This window comes from Astatotilapia calliptera, chromosome 15, assembly GCF_900246225.1.
Source record: "Astatotilapia calliptera chromosome 15, fAstCal1.2, whole genome shotgun sequence".
NCBI lineage: Eukaryota > Metazoa > Chordata > Actinopteri > Cichliformes > Cichlidae > Astatotilapia > Astatotilapia calliptera.
Window position 1 is genome coordinate 8,648,814 of NC_039316.1, and position 23,246 is coordinate 8,672,059.

Sequence of the window (23,246 nt, forward strand, 5' to 3'; positions counted from 1 at the left end):
AGTATACGATAACGTAAACATGCTTTCAAGAAATGCAGGGTACTTATAGGGTTTCAAGACTGTGTCGCAATCAGAGGAGGATTACAAAGAGGGGGGGGAAGTTAACCAGTTAACCACAGCCTCATCACCCGGCTGATGAAGCCAGCCTCGCTATTGATTAAAAAGTGTGTGGGAAGCGTTTAAACATACCATACGCAAAACTCCACGAATGCACGACTCCTCCCCATCAAGAGAAGGAGCAGGAGACCCTTTACCTCAATCACACCCCGAGGCCTTGAGACGCTTTACTTCACATGTCTATAAAAAGAGCTTTCCTCCCTTAAGGAAGCAACAGCAGACCCTCTCCTACTGAGCATTTCTCAAAGAGCAGAGAGAAAGCAGGAGAGGAGGAGAGGGACCACAGTTTAGAGTCACCAGTCTGGAGGATCTGTGGACAAAAGGAGTGACAAAAGCAAGAGGAGAGAAAGCATCTGAAAAAGGTAACAAATATATTTATATGATTTGTTTTTTTAAACTTGCTTGTTTGGCGTGACTTGTTGGATGAGCTCAAATTAACTTATTTGCTAAACTCCCTTATTCATGGATTTGGGAATTTATACTATTTTATATGATGTGCTTGCAGCAAAGGATACACAGTTATGATGAATTCAGCTTTCCTTTAATGTAAACAAAAGGTGATCTAACTTACAAAACAGTAGAAATCATTTCACACGTACAATTTTGCATTTATTTTGATTGCAGCGCTCATGCCTCTTTTATCGGAGTCTGTCTGTGGAGAGCACAGCTCAGCTGTGAGTCATTCAGTAGGAAGACAAGTCTCTGCCAGACTCGCAAAGACAATGGCTCACCGAGGACTCACTCTTTAGAATAGTGAAGGAGGAAGTGAGAAAAATCCAATACCCCGGCAAAGAAAAGAAAAAAGATTGTTTACATCTTTAAACGGTTAACACGCCCAGGGAAAAGTTTGACAAGTGAGACAGGATTTTTCTCAACATCTGTGAAGCATCAGATGACTGGCAGTGTGTCGGATTTAACCAAAAGCAGTGAACATGGGGTTTATATACTGCACTTCGGTTTCATATTATAGATATTACCTTTTTATAATAAGAAAGCTGTCCTCGAGACTGATTGGAAATAGGAGAGTATAGAAAAGAGAAAACGCAATAAGAAGCATGAGAGGATATTCATCCTCATGACTTCAATAACCAAATTGTTCATATTCAATTAAGTAGCACACTTCAAAATGTACTTATTGTTGTCATTGTTGTGTATTTCTGTTAAGTTTTATTGAGACAATTAGATTCATTTTTTCCTGCTTGGTTTCCAGGCAAGAAAACAACTCTGAGCTCAGAAAATGAAAGTATTTTAGGGTCTATTGTGAAATCCCTGCTAGAAATTTATGTCTGAAAGGAAGTCCTTTATCAGAATTATTAACAGTTCCTTTGGCTGTCCCTGAACACAAGCAGCAATACTGTTCTCTCTATTCTCCCAACCTAGTTATAGTCTGAGAGAAAGAAAGAAAGACAAACAGCTCCCTAATGTCTTAGCATGCAGTTTGGTCAAATCCACTTTTATTTATTGCGTCCGATTTCAAAACTAAGATGATGACAGAAAAAATGTTCATCTGAAAGCTTCAAAGCAGAACTCCACAACCCATTGGGTGATGTCAAAGTAGCTACATCTGTCTTCAATTAGTCAAGACTGAAAAAAAACATTGCAGTCCTGCTGCTGAAAGACAAAAGTTGCTTCATAGCTCCTTGCGTTTTCAAAAAAGGAAGCTTAAATTTATTGGCAGTAGAATAACACAGCCTTGCAGCGGTAGACAGTGACATCAGGATCCCAGCTGGTTGCTCTCTGCACACAGAGAACAGTGCTGTGAAAAAGTATTTGCCCCCCTGCCTGATTTTGTTTTCATTCAGGTTTTTGTTTTTGCATATTTGTCACACTTTCACAACATCACATATTTTTTTTAATATTGGACAAATATAACCCACATTAATATAAAAATGCATTGTGATCCCAAAGAATTCTGGGAAAATATTTTGTGGACTGAAAAGACTTTTTTTTTTTTCTTTGGAAGGTTAGAGTCCCGTTATGTGCAATGTAAAACTAACACAACATTAAATAAAAAGAAAATCATATCAACAGACAAACATGGTGGTGGTAGCGTGATGGTTTTTGCTGCTTCGGGATCTGGAAAATTGATAGAACCATGAATTCTGCTTCCCGAACATAAAATCCTGAAGGTGAATGTCAGGCCATCAGTTCATGTCTTGAAGCCCAACCACACTTGAGTTTAACACACAAGCAAGTCCACCTCTGAAAAAAACCTAAAGGAAGGGTTTGGGGGTGGCCTAGTCGGCGCCTGGACTTAAATCAGACTAAGATGCTTTGGCATGACTTTAAAAAGACTGTTCAGGCAAACCCTCTAATGTGTCTGATTTAAAACAATTCTGCAAAGAAGAGTGGACCAAAATTCCTCCACAGTGACGTGAAAGGCTCGTTGCTAGTTCATGCTTCGCTTGCTGCCAAGGGTGTTCCACCAGTTAGTAAGATTAGGAGCAATTACTTTTTCATACAGGGCCTTAGGTGTAGGTAAATTAAATCATCATTTAAAAAAAAAATCTTCAAATCTATTATCTTCATATATTTTCAGTCTAAATCTCACATGAAATTAACCCATCAAGGGAACAGAAGACCCTGCCCTGTCCCTCCTCTGTTTTGAACCTCATCAGTCCTGCTGATCATTTTGACACAGTCCTCGGTGCTGAAGGTTCATCCTTTGAAAAATAAAAATAAAAATACTGCCACATGTTTGACACCTTCAAAATAAAATACATGTGCTCCTGATAAACAAACACCAAAAAGAGAACATAGTTGTTTAAGTTCACGTGTTTAAGTTCATGACACACCAGCTACAAAAGCTCGGCTCTCTGGCTATTTCGAAGGTAGTGTTCAAACACATCACGTTACATAAGGACGGGCGGAAAGTGTTACGCAAGCGCAATTATTAAGAGACACCTACTGTATTTCTTCACAAAATAACATTTCAAGATGACTAATGAATATTTTTGTCTGCTGAGACTCAAAGCTTTCCCCACTGTGGCTTCACTTCTGCAGCTCCACCCCAGTCGAGTTGGTGTCCTGTGCACCGGGCTGAAGATGGTGTGCCAGTGCTGGTTGTTGGTGGCAGTGATGGCATTTGTGTGCATCCCCGGGTTTGAGTCAGTATGCTGGGACAACTCCATCTGCAAGGACCTGAGCAACAAGGCGAGGATACTGGTAGGTCGAACAGCCCTGCCACTTCTTTTAGATCGTCATCACTGGCCAAGAAAACTTATCGGAGCCCTATGTTGCACATTTTCATCTCATCCGTAAGCGCAATGTAAAACATATTTAATGGAATCTGGTCAAATTAAATGTAAGTAAACCTTACATTTTAATCAAAATTATCGCTTCCACTAATCTTTTTTTTTGTTAGTGTCAAGGTGATGAGTACTTAGAAGTACTTAGAAAATGGAAACTTAAAACTCAGAGCATATAACATTACTTCCTTTTCCCCCGGCAAAGCCAGGAGATCTGTGGTGATAGTGAACAATTTCATTCTTTGACAAATAAGTTGATGTGAAAGCTGAAAAGATGAGTCAACACAGTCCTTAAATGTAATTTCTTGTTTCTTGAGTTGTCCATGTGATAATAGCCTTAAGTGGGTGTGTTTGGATACAGAACAAGCTGCAGTTATTTTATCAATGCAACACTAAATTTAAAACCTAGAAAAGCCATCTGTAATTTTTAACACCCATAAGCAATAAAGGGGATGTTTGTTTGTTTGTTTGTTTGTTGTTGGTTTTGGGGATTTTTTCCTATCATGCCAAGTCTTATGACTTCACCAGCAGCTGTCAGGGAACTTCAAGTCTTCCTGCTCTGTATGACATTATCTTTGCCATTTCTTCCACACAGGACTGTGTTCACCTCTGCATGTCTGTGATCCAGACTGAAATCCCAGAGCTCAGTGCATTGGCCCTGAAAGTTGACAGTGATGCTGATGCTGGTGATGGTGGTGGTGATGATTATGATGATGACCTCTTACTCAGAGTTATTCTAGCCACACTGGCTTCCCATGACAAAATATCCGAGTCAGATCTGAAAGCCCGCAGCGACGAGCGGCGCTCCTACAGAATGGAGCACTTCCGCTGGGGCAAACCAGCAGGACTTAAGATGCGAGAGCCAAAGCTTAAGGCCCGCAGTGACGAGAGACGCTCCTATTCAATGGAGCACTTCCGCTGGGGGAAGCCCTCGGGCCGTAAACGCCGACCTGTTAAAGTCTTTGCCTCTTCTCTGGAAGGAGGAAGCTCCTCTGAGGGCCGTTTTCCCTTTCAGGCTCGCAGACAGCTGAGCAGTAGCGAAGATGAAGCGGAGGGGGACATTGATGGAGGAAGTAATGAAAATCAGGGATTGCTGAGGGCCAGGGACAGCTCCAAATCACAAAGCCCCTTGAGCTTGCAGGAGAGGAAAGATAGGACCTATAAGATGAGTCACTTCAGATGGGGCAGCCCACCTGCATCCAAACGTAACGGCGGCTTTATGAAGCCGTGGGAGGAGAAACCTCAGGGGCAGCTGGCCAAGTTCTTCAGGAACATTTTAAAGATGTGAAGAGAATAATGGGATAAATGGAAGATTCAGCAGGGGAGGCGGATAGCTCAGAGAGTCAAATAGCCATTGCATGTTAGTAACCACATGTCTTAATTTTAAATTACACAAACTCGTTGCTATCTTTTAGCATGTTATTGAATGTCTTTCACCGACGCACCCACTGACTGCCTTCAACTTCTTGGCCTCGAATCCAAAGCATTCTGAGAGCATACTCATCTTAACTTTATGAAGAATCAAGCTGAACAGTGACCGTCACAGCGAGGTCAAAGGTGACTGTAAGGAAATAAATTATTGAGACAGTTTTTAAAAAGTCATGTCTTTATGTAAATAAAAAATAATATTAAAGATCCTGTTTGTGGCAAATAATACATGGAATCTTTTGCCTAAGGTCATTTATTAAGCAAAACCTTGATGAGAGCTGACAAGTTGTGAGCTCTCATCAAGTGTGAGTTGTTATGTCTGTCAAACTGCGTTATAGGGCATTTTTAATGCATTGAACTAACTGGAACCCAATCTAACAAGGAAAACATAATAAATAAATAAGATCTGAACGCCTGGAGAAATGTTGCTCAAGGTCACTTAAAAACAAACAAACAAACAAACAAACAAACAAACAAATAAACTATGAAGACACGAGGGGTGACTCAATACTTTTACCCAGGACTGTGTCTTTAGACAAATCTGAGGATTTAGGGGAAGGGGAATGGACAAAATTCTGAATATTAAGACTGATAAAATACAAGAAAAAGGATTTAAACGTTTTTAACAACAAGGTGAGTTTGAGTTTCTTTTAAACTTGTGGGTATGGTGGAGTATCCTTTATTCAGAGGTAATGATTTGAGTATCTTTTACTGGACAGCAGTGGAGCACCTTCTCTACCAGACTCATTCAGCTCCACTGTCACCAGTATGGATGCATGAAATCCTTCATACCATTTTCATTAAACCATTATAATAGAATGAGATAAATAATTTCTTATTTTTTTAGGACTTACAGAGTCCATGAATGATTGTGCATAAGTTTAATGAAAATGCAGCCAGACTTAGACTGCCACCCACTGGACCTGAAGCATAACCACAGAAAATCAGCACTACTCTGAGCTTCAGCTGCTTAATTAATTCTTAATTCTCAGATCGTTTAATTTCATAGCCGACTGTGACACCAGGCTCAGAATACATAATAGTGTGACGTGAATTTGAGCTTGTGAGTTCAGATCCTTGAAAATGCTACACTATAGGGAAAATGTGCTACTCATGTGCTGGGAGATGGATCACGTACTCAGATGACCTCAACAGGAGGTAATTGAATTAAACATTACTTTGAACACTGCGACTACCGAACAGTGGTGCCGGATTTAATGAGTCGACGTGGTTTTTACCAAACGATGATCCCCTTCTTCGTCTCAGAGAGTTTCCATTAGCAGGCAAATTAAAACAAAGACAGACTTTTCATGGTTAGAGATAAATTTATTCTACAACACGGTAACATCCACTAGCATGCAAAGTCAGGTATGACACGCATAAGGCATTTTCTCCATGTAAAAGCTGCCTTTCTCACTAGGTATTCCAGTTTTTAAAGTGCAAAGTTCACAGAACAGATTTGACCTACAGCACTAAATTGTAAAACAGAGCTATTAACCAGACATGTAATGACAAAAAGTAAGTTTGGATTACCGTCAGTTAATATTACATTACGCGATGCAATGACGACACGCGGACTGATAGATTTACAGGTCTTCACTGCCAAGTTCAAGATGCTGAAAACACAATTTTACAAGGTGTAACTGGAAGGTTTAGACAGCTGCACACGGCTCTTAAGTAGCTTTTTCTGCATTAACGTGGTGGAAAGAGTCACTGGACAGAACTGTAAACTACGTCTGGAGAGCTTGGTCTTCGGTAATGATGACACAGACACGCACACACCTGTACGAGCGTTAGCACAGACACATAAATACGCTCACTCGCGCACTGATCAAAAAGGGGTAAACGTGAACAGACGATCACATACACTGGCATGTGCTGACATGGATATACACAGGACATGACATTCAAAAACAGAAAAAACAAAAGAAGAGCCAGTGGAAATGATCATGACAGGGATGAACTAGACACCGTCTTCTGTTCTGAACAAGATGGTTGCAAAACGGCTGGAACGGGTGCGGTTCACTCACAGAAGCAGCACAGAGGGAGAGCGAGTGAGGGGTGGTCTCTTAAAAATGTCACAAAACTGAACCATCACAGCACCACAACAACAGCAGGCACAATTTAGAAACGCACAAACATGATCTGCTACCTACAGTTGGACCGTGTTAGCCAGACTCTTGACAAATTATTGCCATCATACTTGTTGTTATACCTGTGTGTGTGTTTGTGCACACACTGGGCTTTTAGATGTTTTTGAATCTTGCTGAGACATGCAGCTGAAAAAGCTGCGGTATAGTAAAAAAATCATAGTGCAAACTCATTCCAGCAGGACTGAGAATGTAAATGGAAACAATGCAGGTCAGGGTTATGGTAATGAAACCTGTTTGAGTAAAGCTGAAAATGATCTTTTTCCAGCATTGCCTCGGTAACCCTTTATTAATCGCTGTGACATACTGGCCTTGAGATGATGCAAATTTCTCCTGTGGGCTGCTCAGATGTTAGGATTTCACGTGCTGCTGGTTACTTATTGGAGATTTTAACATTGTCTATCTGAATACTAAGTGGATTTCTCTTTTATCTATGAACACAACCAGTGCAGAGGCAGTCTAAAATTAGAATATACAGTATATATACACACGCACATTAACATCCTTATGCTGTACATCAGCTTAAAGATTTATATATTCCTCTGTATGTACACATTTATATGGAAAGGGGAGAAAAATAAATGTTTTTTTAGCATTTGATCTGGTAAACATTGCTGTAAATCCTTTAGTGTGGTCATGACTGGTGCAATGTGTTTTAACTAAATAGATTAATATTTAGGTAAAAGAAACAGAAAGAGGCGAAAAAGCACTTCTGGGTAACACTAAGAAGGCAAAACCAAGCTACAATAAAGCCTAAAAGATGGATGCTCAGCAGCTAAGTGGCATGGGAGATGAGGATAATTACCTTTATGTCTATACAACAATCAGACATACACACAAATACAATCAAGTAAATTAAAATGTTTCAGTTTCCACAAACACTCTTTCTGGTCATCAAAACAATTAAAAAAAAATAAAAAATAATAATAATATTAATAAGCAGTCTAGCAATCTAATTTTGTGATCAAAGGTAGTATGGCACCCTGGAAGGGACAAACAAGTTTAAAAAAATGCACAAGAATAATAGTGCTATCAAAAAGTTTCCAGTCGCAGGCATGCGACTACTCAACTCATTCTCAAGACAATAATAACATCCAGTCGGTCAAGTTTTCCCCTCACAGTTCTTGACAATTTCTAATTTGAAAATCCAACCAGTGGAGTTTCTACAGACATCCCAGTCCCCAGTCACACAGGCCTAGAGACTGGTTGGAGACCACCTGGAGACCATCTTGAGACCACCTGGAGACAGGAATATGCCAGCAAACTGCCAGCAAGTAGTTGGTGGCAGATGCAGGAGGTTGTCTTTAGTTTGCACAGAAGACACCAGCTTATCTGCAAACACTCGCCAACTACTTACTGAGCAGCTATGAAATTGTCTTCAAAGTAAAAGCTGCACCTTTTGAGACATGTTGGCTTCAGCAATTAGGCACAACTTTTATTTGAAGGTGAACTTTGCAACCAATTTCACCAGGCAAGTGCCATCAATTTCCAGCAACCACTCGCCAACTGATCGGGGATTGCATATCATTCCCAATAGGCCGCTGGCTGCCAGGGGTCCCTAACCAGTCTCTAGGGATGAGTAACTGATGCAGTAGAAGTGAGTGAAATACGTTTGTTTTCCTGCTCAATATAGACACTGGTGAGCTTGTTTTTGTTGCAATCAGAGGCTAAAATAAAATCTCAGACAGCTAAGAGGTGTTCTTTAGTTACAGCTGAGTTTGTCCCACGTGCACTGTGGCTGTTTGATTCCACGGTCAAGACGATTTTACAGTGAGGATCGGTTGCCCTTTCAAATCTTTTCTCTGTCCTTGAAGGCTCTACTGTACGCTTACGTTGCTGAAGACTTTGTGGTTTAGTAAACACATAGGTCAGGAAACTTCATCTCGTAAATGGGTACAGATCGACTCTGGCTTTGGCCGTAACCTGATGAAATGGTTCCAGATGGGCTGGGAGGGGGTCTGAACAGAAAGAGGAAGAAAATAAAGCTGTTAGTTCCAAAACATAAAAATGCAGGTATTCTCCTGTTAGTCAGAATGACTGCCATCCATATTATTATTGACTACTCCCATCCCAAAGCTCTGTCCCTTACCTGATTGTGATCTCAAAGATTTGATTTAGTTTGCTCTGCAGTTGTGTGGCCTATAAGGGACAGAAGACATCAAAAACAATACATTTAAGACCTTCTTTTAAAAAAAAAACTAAAAAACACCCCACACACACACACACACACAAGCAGTTTTTTTTTAATTTTTCAACAGGGTAGGGGGTCTATACCCTGGCACCACAGTGGGCAGCTATCTCCTCAAAGGGGGCCTTCTGGAACTTCTCCACCACTTGTCTCCTCCGCTCCCTCTCCTGCTCCTCCATACCCACACTGTCCACTAGAGGGAGACAAAAAGCAATATAATGTAGCGTGTGCCTCAAAGTGAAAACATCAAGTCAAAGTTCACGGACACTTTATACAAAAGTAGTTTGTATTTGTTCCCTGCTGTCATGCTTTGGTAAATTACGTCAACATTTAGAACATCAATCCATCATTGTAAACTAATAAAAAGGGCTTTGCAAATGAAGAGAGTGGATTTACCAATGGCATTTTTCAGGGTTTCAAATGTGATCTCCTCTGCTGGAGTCCTCTGCAGACCAGAACAAGAATCTATGTTAAATATCTTTGTACAGGGTACATTTGAGGGTACAGGGTACAAGGTTGTGAAGTCTTTTTTTTCACCTCTTCCTTCTCTGGGCTATTTCGGGACTCAACCTCCACCTGAAGTGAGATGGTCTCACCGATGCTCTTTCTCTTGGACAGACGGTCCTCATCTGGAAGCAGAGTGCAGAAAATTTATTGAGTTTTTTCAATAACTTTTTTCACCACATGTTCATATGCCTCTGCAAACCGCCTGAGTCATGCTGTCCATACTCTGCACAGTGTTAATACAGCTTCAAGGTGGGTACAAAGGATTGATGGCACCAACTCAGACCATCTGACCAAATATGAAATATGGTAACAATCTCCCCTTTTCTTAAATAATAGAAGAGTATTATATTATAGTAAGGCTGACCTTTAGAATAAAAAATGTCACTTTTCCTACAAGACATCTTTGTGAATGTTTCTAATAATTGTTATATGAATTCATGAGTTATGGCTAAAAACCTCTTTTTGTGAGGTCACAGTGATCCTCAGGAACCACCAGAATGTATTGGGTCCATCTTCAACTCCAAGCGGATAACTTTGACAACCAAATTTTAAAGCAATTTTCTCAAGAATAGAAGGGATGAACAAATGGAAAGATAATTCATCATCAACCTGAAAACAAAATGCTCACAATCTCAGCTGCTGCTGGCACAGTGACATGAAAAAAAGAGGAAATATAAACAAAAAAACCCCCAGAGAAATTAAGACCTTTGCATCCGAACGACTAGTTTTAGACTCCTTACCAGTATACTGAGGGACATAAGGTGTGGCGAGTCTCTCTGTATTATAACCACTTCCTCCAAGGCTCTCTGTGATCTTTGACTGGAGGAACAAAACACTTCCTTCTACTTTGTCCAGTGAAGAATGCAATCTAGGAAGAAAAATAAACTGCATTCAAAAGCAGGAATTTAAAATTATTACTGTGTATCTGAATATCAAATTAAACACTTGTGGGTTGCAGCTGGTACATACTTTGGACTGTCAACAAAGACGGCCTCGGGCAAAAGGTAAGGACTCTCTTTCTGTCTCACCTCAATTACCTGAAAGGCAGAGAGTCAGGGGATAAACAAACAGTTACAGTAGCATTAAAACACAGACACGCAAAGAGGCTCAGACACACACCTCGTGAATGTGCTGGCAGAAGGCTGGGACGGTGGTGAGCTGGCAAATGAGGTTGAGGTAGGCGGCGACAAGGGCATGAACAGCACAGCGGTTATAAACAGGCAGAGCCTCGTCGGTGGACAGAGCCAGATCCTGGAAAGGAAACAGAGACACCGCACTGTGAAACACCCTACCTCAGAAGGATTTGTTCTCATCTTGTAATGTTTGGTCGTTTTATTTGTTTTTGATTTTAAACCATCAGCTATGACACTGTCCCAGTGTTACAGCTGATGGTCAGTGTCATTTGTGAAATGATACATGTGAAACTGACGCTTTCTAAGCTGCGATTAGGATATTTTTCATCTTGTAGTTCAAATGTAGTAGATAAATGCAGCTCGGGGAATAAACAGGCTACTTAAAACTCTACATTTATACCTGCAAGGCAAGTGCGAGGCGAATCAGGTCCACCACCACCTCTTCATTGGCCAGCTCTACACTGAGAAGACCTAACAGGGCAAAGAGGGTCTCGTAGTGCTCCCGGCCACTGCTCTCCTCCTTGCAGCCCAGGTAGATGTGGCGATATAGCTGCTGGGCATGCTGTGAATGGATGAAGCGCAGGGTAAATGGAACTCGAAATGTCTAGTGCAGATACATTGGTGTAAAGATTTATTGTCAAAATTATTTTAAAATAAATATTTAATGTTTATGTGAATTTACATAATTCACAGGGATGTTGTTCAGCAGGCGGAACAGGTTGTCAACTAAATAAATTTAAAAAATTACCTTCTTCATGAATAAATTGTCCTGCCTGGAGCACTTGTCAACTTTGAGCTTCAGCACAGAGATGTCCGAGATGCTGCTACACAGAAAGAAGACCAAAGAGACACAAACTGTAACTCAAGTATGGGTTTATAAGGGAAGTATAAAAACACTTCAGCCCTTCAATCTTCCTGCAAAAACAATCACACACCTCATATTGGCAAACTTGGGCCTGTTTTCATGCCTGTCAATGAGACTGAGGAGGATTTGCAGCACCAACAGACGGACTTCTGGATCCTCGGTTAGAGAGAAGGACAGCAGGGGCTCCAAGAAAGAGCTGGGCAGCGCTGTCAGCATGTTGGTAGTCTGGAAACCTGCAGTTACCTACGAGGGGGATGATCAAATCCCACACATAGTTTACAAAACTGAACATGCACTGGAACATCAAGGTAACTGCAGTGTGGTTATAATTTCCCAAGTTAGCAATAACTTGAGAGACTCTTATGCTGTGACAGTGTCGCAAACTATCTTAGTTTAAGTGACACTTCTGAGACTTTCATTAGCAAAGATCAAGAACTTGCCCATAAAGCCTAACAAGGCCACTGATTTTACAATCATGCGGTTTGATAGGAATACGCATTTCGTGTCAGTCTTTATAAATTCATGAAGATCCACAAGTTTCTTAAAAATTAAATCATTGAGAAATGATAACTTACCTGGACCAAGGACTTGAGTAACATAACCTGAATCATCCTGGTACCCTCAGGCCTGGAATTACAAACAGCAAATAAAGACTGTGCCCTTAAGTTTACCAACATACAGGTGAATACTGTTTGAGTCAACTTACCCAGAGTCCGAGGAGGGCAAAGTAAGGTGAATTCCAGGAACAGGGATCTTTCCCATAATGAAGAGCATGACCTCTGATCTCTGGTAAGTTGGTAGAGTGTTGGCAAATGAACCTGAAAGGGACAGAACCAGACAGTTTGTACCAAATGAAATAAAATGTTCAACAAAAGAAAAAAGAAAAGAAAAAAAATCTATATTAGTAATTAGGAATCCTCCAAGGGACTCATTTACTATTTGTTTAAACAGGAGAAAAAGAACAAGACTAGTGGAGTAGCCTGGATATAGGAAAACACTCAGAAGAGATCAAAGTGAGTTTAATTAAATAGGCGACATTAAACACTGCCTACACAAATATTACGTAGGTAATTTAAACACCATTTGAAACTGTTAGTCACTCCAATAATTGAGAAGCACTCTACATGTCACTGAAACGGGTAGCCAACCAGAACAATCCATGCACACAATATCAGATTATTTGAAACTCAGTGAGCATGCATCAACCAGCATGCAGCCTGTTTCAGTTGCTCCTGTTTGTTCTCTTTACTTTAATTTTTTTCTTACTTATTTCTTTGTCCTTTACTTTGTACTTAAGAGTGTTCGCCTGTTTTAATAGCTTTCTTTTCAATCATGTGGATATCTTTACATACTTTTCTTAGGGATTATTAAAGTATTTTGATTGTTGATTGATTGTTTGCTAATGTCAGCAGTGCTAGGGTCAGCTTACAGATATATTTCAGGCCCCTGAAGGTTCTTATGTGTACCAGATATTTTCTACCTACCAACCAACCACCTACCAATTCTTAGCATTTATGCTCCTGTAACAACTTTTAAAAGTATTACATCATTTTTATTTTACAGCAGTAACATGTAGTTTATATCCAGAAACTATGCGTGATATATTATGACGCTATAAGGTTGCCTGGCAACCATGCAACCACAGGCTAAAATGAGCTGTGATTTTTTTGTTTTTTTGCTTTAATGCACCTACACACAACGCACTATAAAAGCATCCTATCATTTACTAACAGCAAAAACAGGCCAAACCATGCTGGAGCATGGGAACATACTAGTTGAATAATAATATAACCAACTAATATTCTGTTGCCAAATAGCATCTGCAGCAATCCACACACATATAGTCACACACATACCTAGTAATAACAATTACTACTTGCACATACATCTACTAAACACTCCCTCACTAACAAATACAAAGCACTCAGACTCACCAATGGTCCTGATTACAGCCTCCTGCAGCTGCCTCTCCTCATGAGCTTTGATGATCTTAGTGCCGATGTTGGTGCTGCCGTCATATGAGCCGGTTAGCTCGTAGTCTACACTCAGACGAAGTTGCCGCAGCAGGGTGTTGAACACCTCTAGCACTGTGGGACCTGCAAATACACAGTTTATAGTTAAAAAAAAAACATTCACATCTCTATGTGTTTATGACTTTACATGACCTTGGAGGATTGCAACTTACCTACAGAACCACTGGCTGCAATGGCAGCTGCTTCCAGCAAGACTTCCACTATCCCAGCTCGCACCGTGGCTGAATTCTTGCTGTTCGCATCCAGGTGACCGAGAAGTTGCTGGATTACCAAGTGTGAGTGCTGGGACTGAAAGAAAAACAACAAAAAACCGAGGAAATTATTGACCTGTCTTGAAAAAAAGAAAAATACAGAAAAGAAAAAAAGAGTGAGAGAGAAAGTGACAGAAAACTGTTGTATTGAAGTAATACGCTTAATTAAATGGCAAACTAAAAACTGGATATTGGTGATAAAGTGCATTACTCCTTTTGCATTTTTCATTCAGGCCCAAAATGAACCACAGCTGTGAGCAAATAGGCTGAAGCCCAAATTGAAATCAGTGAGAACTTCATGAATATTGAAGCACATTTCTTCTTTGCACCACTAAAATGTGCAATAACCACTTGCAAAGATAAAAAAAAAAACATGGTGGTCAAAAATTCATACAAAAGTTTTCCATATTCCATTTCAACCTAGTAATGAAGTCAGCAGAGTGTGAGACAGAGAAAAGAGGCAAGGGTAAGGCTGTGAAGGATATCATGGCAGTGTATCACTCACCTGAATGGAGTACATTATGATCTTGAAGCAACGCACTGCAAAGGTCTTTCCCTCCCATAGAGAGTGGTTATCTAAGTGCCTGTGGGGTTATGAACAGAGGAAGAGAAACAGGTTGGATACACAGGATGTAATAACACAGCAGTAGGGATGATGGAGAGCAGTAAGGCATAAAGACCGCATTTAGTCCAGACAGCATACATCATGTCTGGGTTTAAGAATGAATGTAAAACTGAAAATAGGAGTTAGTAGTGCACAGATAAATACTTACTATGACATACGGTTTGCTTTACAGTAAGTAATTAAATACTTAAAAACATTCTCTCAATCTGACATTGATAGAATGTGGAAAATGTGCAATTAAGCTGAGCACACGACTGCTGAGACTAAAATTGACAGATAATTTAAAACGGATTTGCTTAACAATATAAATGTAAAATATAAGTGTGCAAGGAAAATGTGTGTAGGACATGGGAACAGAAATGAAGAAAAAGGCATTGAGGCACTACAAAGTACCTAAAACTGGGCATTTTTAAAACCCATAATGTAGTCAACATTTACCTCTATTTGCAAGGGCCTGAAATATTCATACTGTTATATCCAATCTATTAACTTATGTACCTGCCAACTAAAAGGTCAGCCACAACTTCCAAAACACCCCTGCACAGCCCCCGCACATGGGCAAATGTGGGGACAGGAAAAGGCTAAGACAGATAAAATACTTAATTTCAGGAGGAACAACCAAGATGGATAAATTCAAATACAAAAAAAAAAAAAAAAAATCAGAAATGTATTGGTAGAACAAAAAAGAAAAACTTAAATAAGATCACGTCTTGCAAAAATAAATGCAGTAATATAGAATTTAAATGTCCCATCTGCAAACCATGCAGTCACAATTCAAGAACAACTCCATAACCTTGCATTGACCTTGTCACAGCCCCACGTGCCCATTAGTGTAAAGATTAAGATGCGCCTGACATGCAGCGTTGTCTTCAAGTTTACTCACTATGTTTAAAAAAAACAAAAAAACAAACAAACCACACGACCGCATGCAGGAACACATCACAAACAGAGGCTATTTCTTATGAATACGACTGTTTGGTTGTCTCACATCAGCACGGGCGTGACGGCATTCTTGATGTTGCCATAGGCGGCTCGTCCAAGCAGCTCCCTGAAGCAGCGCTCCGTCAGCTCCACCGGGCTTTCCTTCTCCTTCTCTGATGCCTGCAGCGGAGAGGGAGAGCGGCTGGCAGGGAGCGATGAGGGTGAGGAAGCAGAAAAGGAGAGGAGTGGGGGGGGGGGGGGGGGGGGTGGGGGGGGGGAAAGCAGGGAGGAGACGAGCAGAGAGAGGCAGAGGAAGGCAAATTGGGAGGGTGCAGACAGAGAGAGAGAACAGAGAACAGGCAAGGCACTGAAATTAACTTAATATAATAACATTTCAACAAATGCTCTATTTCTTACACAAACACAGTCTGTACGGCTGAATCTCTGCAGCTGTGCTTCTGAGCTGACTTTACCCTCTGCAGTTTGTCTGCAGTTTGTCTGCAGTTTGACGCATTTACGTACTGTGTCCAAATTTGTACACGCAAACGTTTCATGTCAATCGTGTGGTCTCTCGCTCTCGTGTCCAGCCCTTTTTCATTCTCATGTATAGTTAAAAACATCCGCCATAGCTCCATCTTGGTCTTGACTAGCCTCGGGTAGTCCACCAATGATGACATTATTTATTCAAAGCCTAACTCTTTCATCTTGCCTGCTGTTTCCGTGGAGCAAATGTGAGTTCCTGCCCCATCTTTTGTATTCAAAACTAAAATACGCAAAATTTTAAAAAAAATTAAATAAAGTAAAACACACTAAACTAGCAAGAGCACACAAGCTGATGTCAGTGAGGTTTTTCAGTGATATTTTCTGTCAGCTGCAGAAAAAAAAAAATCATGCTGTTTAAAGTTTCTTTATTTGTTCAGTGGTTACAAAGCATTGTGGCAGAAAAAGGTTGTTTCATCCCGCGCAATCTCTCTCAAGTAAACATCTGCTGTGAGGACAAATTTGCATCACCAGTATTTGAAAAAGCGAACTTAGCTATAGCTACCTGATCTCAGATGTGCTGTTTATGAGTCTATGTGAAAAATACCTCAGATGAACAACAAGCTTCTGTTTTTTTTAGGCAACTACATACATTACAATCCTCATGTGTTCTTGAAGTTTAAACACAAAACAAAGTCCAGAGAGCTTCTGTCATCTGCATCAATAAACTTTCCCAGTCCCAGCTGTCAGAAGGTTGACTAAAGCTGATCTTTACGTGATTTGAAAATCCACCATCTGTAAGGTAATTAGGCTCTGTACTGATTGCTGTGGGTAATGACAAGCTAGACCCAGTGTGAGAGGAAATGAGGATGCACAGCAGGGGGATAACACACAGAGCAGAGAGAAGCTGAGAATGAAATGTGACTCCCTGTTGCAATAAATCTGTCTGTCTCCGTCTTTGAATAACTCTCCCATTTCTATCACTCTAATTTCCATTATCTATCCTTCACCAGATCTCCCAATGTTCTTTTTGCTGCCCTCCCTCTTTGCTTTCCTAACTTTCAGATCTCGGCATTGACGTCAAAGTGAATTTGAGTATGTGTAATACAACCAAGAGAGAGAAACTCCAGACTGCTGCTGGCATCCTCTACCTCTGTGTTTGTGAGCTATAATTCTTCACCCATTGCAATATTTCTGTGCATGCTTTTTCCTCCTTTCACATTCACTCCTTTTCTCTTTGGAATCTGAACCACGTGTCTTGGTTTCCTTGTTCTTGGCTGCTCTGGGTGGGTTACCAGATGTCCAAAAGGGGAAACAGAGCTGTCGGTGATGACAGTGATGATGAATGACATGGGTGATCGCTGGCTAGACAGCCAGGACAAATATGGCCTAATGTGAGACAAACAACACCAGTTGGCTATCGTGTATCTGGATTGTGTTATCCAAGGCAGGCAGGTCAACACTAGCTGCTGTTAACTCAACAAATTTCTCTCCACACGTTAAATGGTGTGTTTAAGCTCCTTTGTGAGCAACTTAGACAGAAAAGACTTTCTCCTGGTAACCCTCGCACTGTCATAAACTTCAACATTTAAGCTTTAGGTTTTTTTGCAGATTTTCTGAGCTTGGCTGAATAAATTGGTGGGAGGTCCACTGCTGGGACGATTGGCCACTGTCCTCAATGTTTTCCACTTGTGAATAATCTTTCTCACTGTGGAAGGATGGACTTCAAATTGATTGGATATGGCCTTATTGATGGGTGGCAGCAATTACTTACCTAAGATCACTGCTAAAAACTTCCCCTCTCGGCCAAACGCTTCAGTCCTGCAGACTGCCAAAACCACTGCCTTTATAGAGGTTCTCAAATTCACTGATGAGCAAATAATCAAATTTATTAGCAGGAGCTAGTTGCTACTTACCCTCTTAACTGTTATGGAAGCAATAAGGGTGCTTTTCACACAATGCTTCTGCATTTTGGCTTAATATGTATTAAATAAACAATAGCACACTGTAATATGTCATATATTATTGTTCATCTGAGGTTGCATATACTCAATTTTCAGAAGTGGTATGGACCAGATGATTTTTATGAAACGCTTACACTGAAGTTCACATGTCCAGTTAAGCACTATGAAAAGCCTCATCTTAGTTATTATACCACAGCATGTATTTTTAATTTCTCTTTGATATTTGGGCTGATTGTTTTTACATTCATCAGGACCCAAAGAATTACCAGATATTTTTTTTACCTAATTTTTGTTTCTAAGAAAAATGAGAGCCACATATTCGTTTAAAATTTTGATAGAACAATAGCAGTATAATGTCGTCGTAAGTGGATATCAGGCCCTTGTAGAGCAAAATTGAGTATTTTGGTCTAAATAACCCAAAATGTGATGTCCACATGTGTGGACGCCAGGTACTAGGAGGTTAATGGTTAATGTTTAATATAATACGTTACACTGAAAAGCTAATGGAGCACATCTACTCTGCTGCATATGTAATCCACATTTGCATTTTATTGTTTGCACTCACTCACCTCTCGGTACGCTCTCCACTCTGCAGGTTGAAAAGCAGAGAGGGGACAATCTTGTCCATGTGCTGAGGGTCCCAGATATTGGCCTGCAGTTCATCATTGACTGTCTTTCTCACCACACCCTGAAGACCCTTGATACCTGCCATGCGGATCCTTACAGCAACAATCACACACGCACACAGAAACCATCTGACTGGTTACTCGGCCTATAAATAGGTAACCATATTTAGGAAATTATATTTGCACCTAGCTTTGTTGTTTGAATTGCTGTTTTTTATTCTTTTCTTTTTTTTCCATGTCAAAGCTATATTTGATTTGTCAAACGATTTTACAGTCTATTTTCAGCAATAGAAAGCAATGACTTAACATTTCTTTTCTTTTTTTTTAAGTGTACAAAAGAAAATGTCCAAAAAAGGAATAAAAACTAAAAATAAACACTACCCATGTAGACTCAGAATAGCACTTATTTAACAACTCCATCTCTACTGCAGTCGAGCGTCTCTGTTACGTACTTGGTGCGGATGTCTGGGTCCTCATAGCCTGAATGGCACATCTCACTGAAGCGGGACACGAAAAAGTCATAACTGCGGTGGTACGATGGCGTATCTTCTTCTATGTTGGCAAATTTTACAAACTAACGACAGAAGAAGGTAAGACAGGGGGGGAAAAAGACATCCAGTTTTAATAGCATACAGATACACTTCAGCCCAAAAGATTTACAATAATATGCCCATTCCTTAAAAAGCCCAAGCCCAATAACCTGAGATCTGAGTGGTGCATATCTGCTAAATTAAAGCCAAACTAGAGCTCTCTTAACACAGGATTAAAAGTGAAAAACACAGGGCAGAGGGAGGCTTTCCCACTGGGCAAGAAAATGTCACCAAGTAAACAGGCTGACATTTAGCTTCACACGACTCTCCAATTAATAGATTATGAAGTGAATTTCTTTAGAATCAAGCCAGATCATGATACTATGTGAATCAAGAATTACATCATAAAAAGTCAATACAGAAAATCATAATTATGCCATGCAAAGTAACACAGAAGTGTAGAAAATTAGCATCTAATGACGTCCTTGCTGAATCATTTCCTGTGTAGAGAATGAGTGCATGGAGTGGTTTTTGAAATTTAATGAAGTATCCTTGAAGTATCCTCGCTTCAAATTAAATGAAGCGAGCCGATAACAGTTCCTGTGAAGCCGCTCAGCTGCTGCAGCAATTTACTGCCACAGTTGATTCCTGGAAGCTGCCCAGTGTTACTGGCAGTAATGATGGGCAGCTTCCAGGTATTAATGTATCAACTATGCTGAAACTCTTCTTATTGCTTTCAGTTTGTTATAGAATTTTAGCATAGTGTCCAAAACCAGAGGCAATAGAAAACAGAGAAAACCTCCATCATCTCAATCACAGATTCCAAAGAAATAAAAGCAGGCTGACACAATCAATAGGTCTGGTGCTCAGGGCTGTGTTAGAGATTTCTCAGGAGTACAAGGTTTAGTGAAGGTTTTAGTCAGAGAAACAGAGTGCAACAATATCTGGCCAAGTTTGAGTCCTGTTGTAATAACCTCTTTAATCTTCCTTTTAATTCATTTCTCTCTGACTCTGACCTGCTTCTGATGAGCTACACTGTGCACACAAAGACAGTCAGAAGCTGTATGGCAGCTGCTCATGGTTTTGGCTGGTCTTAATATTTGTGTAATTTATGTCAATTCAATGTAGTTTACAGTTTGTACACATGGTGTCACTTCTGTGTGATTCACACAGAACTAGGGCAGGAACTTTTACATGCTCGGGGCCCTCATGCTTAGTATACCATGCAGAGGTATAGCGTCATTTATGTACTGAAATATAGTCTTGAATGAACAACTGAAGATCTCAAGCAATGTCCACACTGGAGGCGTCACAGAAAGCCAAGGGCATTTGGCGACTTCAAGCAACTACAGGTAAAACAACCTCTGGAGATGCAAAGCGTGTGTGTGTGTGTGTGTGTGTGTGTGTGCGCGCGCGTGTGTGTGAGAAAAGAAGGGGGCACAGAGATAAACATTTTTATTCCCAGAGGAGTGACTGAAGCAGCTACCAATGAGTGACATATGACCTCGTAGTAAATAAATTATAGTTACCTAGGCAACCAGAACCAGGAATGTCCACAATTGACCAGCCTTTAGGCTACGTTCACACTGCAGGTCTTAATGCTCAATTCCGATTTTTTGATCAAATCCGATTTTTTTGTCTGCTCGTTCACACTACAAATAAAATGCGACAGCAAACGCTCTCTAGTGTGAACGCTCAAAGCGGCCCGCATGCGCAAAAGAAGATGTCACACACAACGCGCTCTGTTTAGACCCAGAGCAACAGTATTGTTTGACTGATGGCCCTTAATATAAAGACTTCGGTCTTCACGTTTCCCAATTTTTGCTTTAAGTTATTTTGTTATTTACATAATAATGTAAATAACCTAATAATGATCCTTATTGCCGTTTAAGAGAGGAGCGGTGCTTCAAAGGATAGCAGTAGATTTCTGTCAGAATCTGCAGATTATACAGTACAAATAAAATGTTTACGTTGTCTTCCCAACAGTTTCACTGACATCTACACTGGATGGCCAGGAAGCGTTCGCGATGTCTTCTCGGGCGCTTCTCTGGCGCTGATAATTGGCTTCAGTCTTGTGTCGGTGACGTAAAAGGCGGATTTAATGCGACCTGACCGTTCAAACAGCAGTCGCTTTCTAAAACATCGGATATGTATCGGATTCAGTACCACATACGAAAGTGACCCAGATCGGATTTGAAAATATCGGATTTGCGCCGTTCACACTGTCATAGCATGATCGGATATGGGTCGCATAGGGTCAAAAAATCGGATTTAATGCGCTTTCGCCTGCAGTGTGAACGTAGCCTAAGTCACAAAGCCTTGTGTGATGAGTGTGCACGTAGCTTTATGGCTCTATAAGAACGGTACAATACAGCCAACTAACAACAACCTATTTCACAAGCCTGAATTTGACACCTACTGGCAGTACTGAGCACATTTAATACAACAAAATACATCCTGATGCAATAAAACTTTAATTTTGTTTTTGCACATATGTCGGGAAGTCTTACCTAGCCTAGTTCACAGGTCTGAACACCACAGCTTGACAGGTGGATAGGAAGTTTAATTAAAATAACAAAGAAAAGATCTTTGTTGCACAGTTTACCTGCACCATACAGTTTAGACTTCCCTTTCAAGCCTCATCACTTTGAGATTGCACTCAAAACATATCATGGAGGAGTTTCAAAGCACTTTTCAGTTCAGTGACTTTTTGAAGGTTCTGTTCTGTGTCTTCATGTCTTTGCTGGTGTGTGAATTCAAACATAAAATAACATTGCAAATTATATTATTTGGTAACAGAAATTGTCTCACGGTAAATTAATACACGGGCCTTTTTAAACTCAGTAAAGAGGTAAGCTACTCAGTCTCTGGCCTCACTTGAAACTGTCTTTAGATTCAATTTTCCATTTCATTAAGCATTCTATCATATGCAGCTTTTTAACTTGCGGGTGCGGAGGAGGTCTGTTTAGTTTGTCATGTGCACAAGGCTATGCAGGTCACAGCTACAACCTGGCAGCCAGATTAAATTTTAAGAAGGGCCTGATTTTGTCCCATAGGCATGTGCTCTACATACACACACACACATTATATAATTTTATTTTGTGTGTATATATAAATTTCTTCTACTTGCTGAGTGTGTCAGGCTTTGTATTTGTGTTTTGGGTTTATAAAAGTGTGCAAGACAGAATGACAGCGACAAGCTAGCATGTCTCATCAGCCTGCACAGATGACTGCAGAGCATCGGCCGTATAGTCTAAAGCTAATCTGATTTCCTTTACGTGTCCTCTCCTGACCCAGCAGACAGTGCTGATAGCTGCTTCCCACATCAGAAGATACTCATCACTTCTCTCTGCCTACCACTCCGTCCCTGAGCTCTGATCTTTCTCAACACAGTATTCTCTCAAGGTTAACATCTCTCGCCTTTTACCATCACGTCAGGAAAGTAAATGCACCCTGTCAATTTCAGATAATACCTCTAAATCCACTCAAATGGGCAGTATTTGCTGCAGCAGGAAAGCTTAGAAACTAAGACACATTAACATCCAACAGCTTGGGTGTGAGAGCATTTCTGTAAATTTATATCACTAAAACAGCTGACTTGTGTCTGAAAAGATAGAACACATTATAGCTAGGCAAGTTTTCTTGATTATTAAATTGTAAATCAACTAAATAAGTGTCTATGTTTAAAATCCAATAATATAATCTGAATGAAAGGACTAACATCCAGCAACATTGCACCCCTTGATTTGTTTTCCATACTTTTACTATTTTATACTACAGGCACTTAATTCTGTTGTAGATATAAGACAAGTATGCAAACCTATTTTTCCACAAAGCAAAATTGACAGAGAAATGCAGCTACCAGTCTTCTTTTTTTGATTGTTTGTTTGTTTTTGGTGGTTCATTATAAACAATGGGAGTCATCAAACTGATATAATGCAATAGTGAAATCCTGGAAACTCACTGAGTTGGTTCCTAGGATCTGCAGGCTGGGTTTGTCTGACTCCAGAAGCTTGCGCACCATCTTCAGAAAGCTCTCCACAAACAGGTTGATGCTTTGGCAGTGACATGCCATCAGCAGCTGGTCCAGGGCTTCCATGGCTATGCACACATACCTGGAATGGCAAAAGAGAGAATAGAGAGTCACTTTAACCCTGAAGATAAATGTAATCTGTGCCTG

The 23,246-nt window shown here is 40.4% G+C and overlaps 2 protein-coding genes across 3 annotated transcripts in view; one reads left to right on the top strand and one right to left on the bottom strand.

The window, feature by feature from the left end:
• The first annotated feature begins 152 nt into the window (after positions 1–152).
• On the top strand, positions 153–5,028 carry LOC113037227 (pro-opiomelanocortin-like). Its single transcript, XM_026194075.1, has 3 exons — positions 153–479; positions 3,121–3,282; positions 3,961–5,028. Exons 2-3 carry the CDS (start codon positions 3,163–3,165, stop codon positions 4,651–4,653), a joined length of 813 nt encoding a protein of 270 aa, XP_026049860.1. The 5' UTR covers positions 153–479; positions 3,121–3,162; the 3' UTR covers positions 4,654–5,028.
• A 1,070-nt stretch (positions 5,029–6,098) lies between these two features.
• The window catches only part of LOC113037226 (protein EFR3 homolog B), a 30,437-nt gene continuing 13,289 nt past the window's right edge, over positions 6,099–23,246 (bottom strand). The window contains exons 4-23 of one of the 2 annotated variants that reach the window (XM_026194074.1): positions 23,031–23,181; positions 18,989–19,110; positions 18,480–18,629; positions 15,534–15,668; positions 14,426–14,504; positions 13,822–13,957; positions 13,571–13,732; positions 12,343–12,454; positions 12,212–12,263; positions 11,707–11,879; positions 11,520–11,592; positions 11,172–11,333; positions 10,758–10,889; positions 10,608–10,675; positions 10,379–10,506; positions 9,669–9,760; positions 9,528–9,576; positions 9,218–9,324; positions 9,033–9,082; positions 6,099–8,901 (exon numbers count right to left, since the gene is read on the bottom strand). In XM_026194074.1, the coding sequence (XP_026049859.1) occupies positions 8,796–8,901; positions 9,033–9,082; positions 9,218–9,324; positions 9,528–9,576; positions 9,669–9,760; positions 10,379–10,506; positions 10,608–10,675; positions 10,758–10,889; positions 11,172–11,333; positions 11,520–11,592; positions 11,707–11,879; positions 12,212–12,263; positions 12,343–12,454; positions 13,571–13,732; positions 13,822–13,957; positions 14,426–14,504; positions 15,534–15,668; positions 18,480–18,629; positions 18,989–19,110; positions 23,031–23,181 (2,239 nt within the window). In that variant the 3' untranslated portion in view covers positions 6,099–8,795. Of the gene's footprint in view, positions 8,902–9,032; positions 9,083–9,217; positions 9,325–9,527; positions 9,577–9,668; positions 9,761–10,378; positions 10,507–10,607; positions 10,676–10,757; positions 10,890–11,171; positions 11,334–11,519; positions 11,596–11,706; positions 11,880–12,211; positions 12,264–12,342; positions 12,455–13,570; positions 13,733–13,821; positions 13,958–14,425; positions 14,505–15,533; positions 15,669–18,479; positions 18,630–18,988; positions 19,111–23,030; positions 23,182–23,246 lie in introns of both variants that reach the window. The other variant, XM_026194073.1, reaches the window with a different exon arrangement.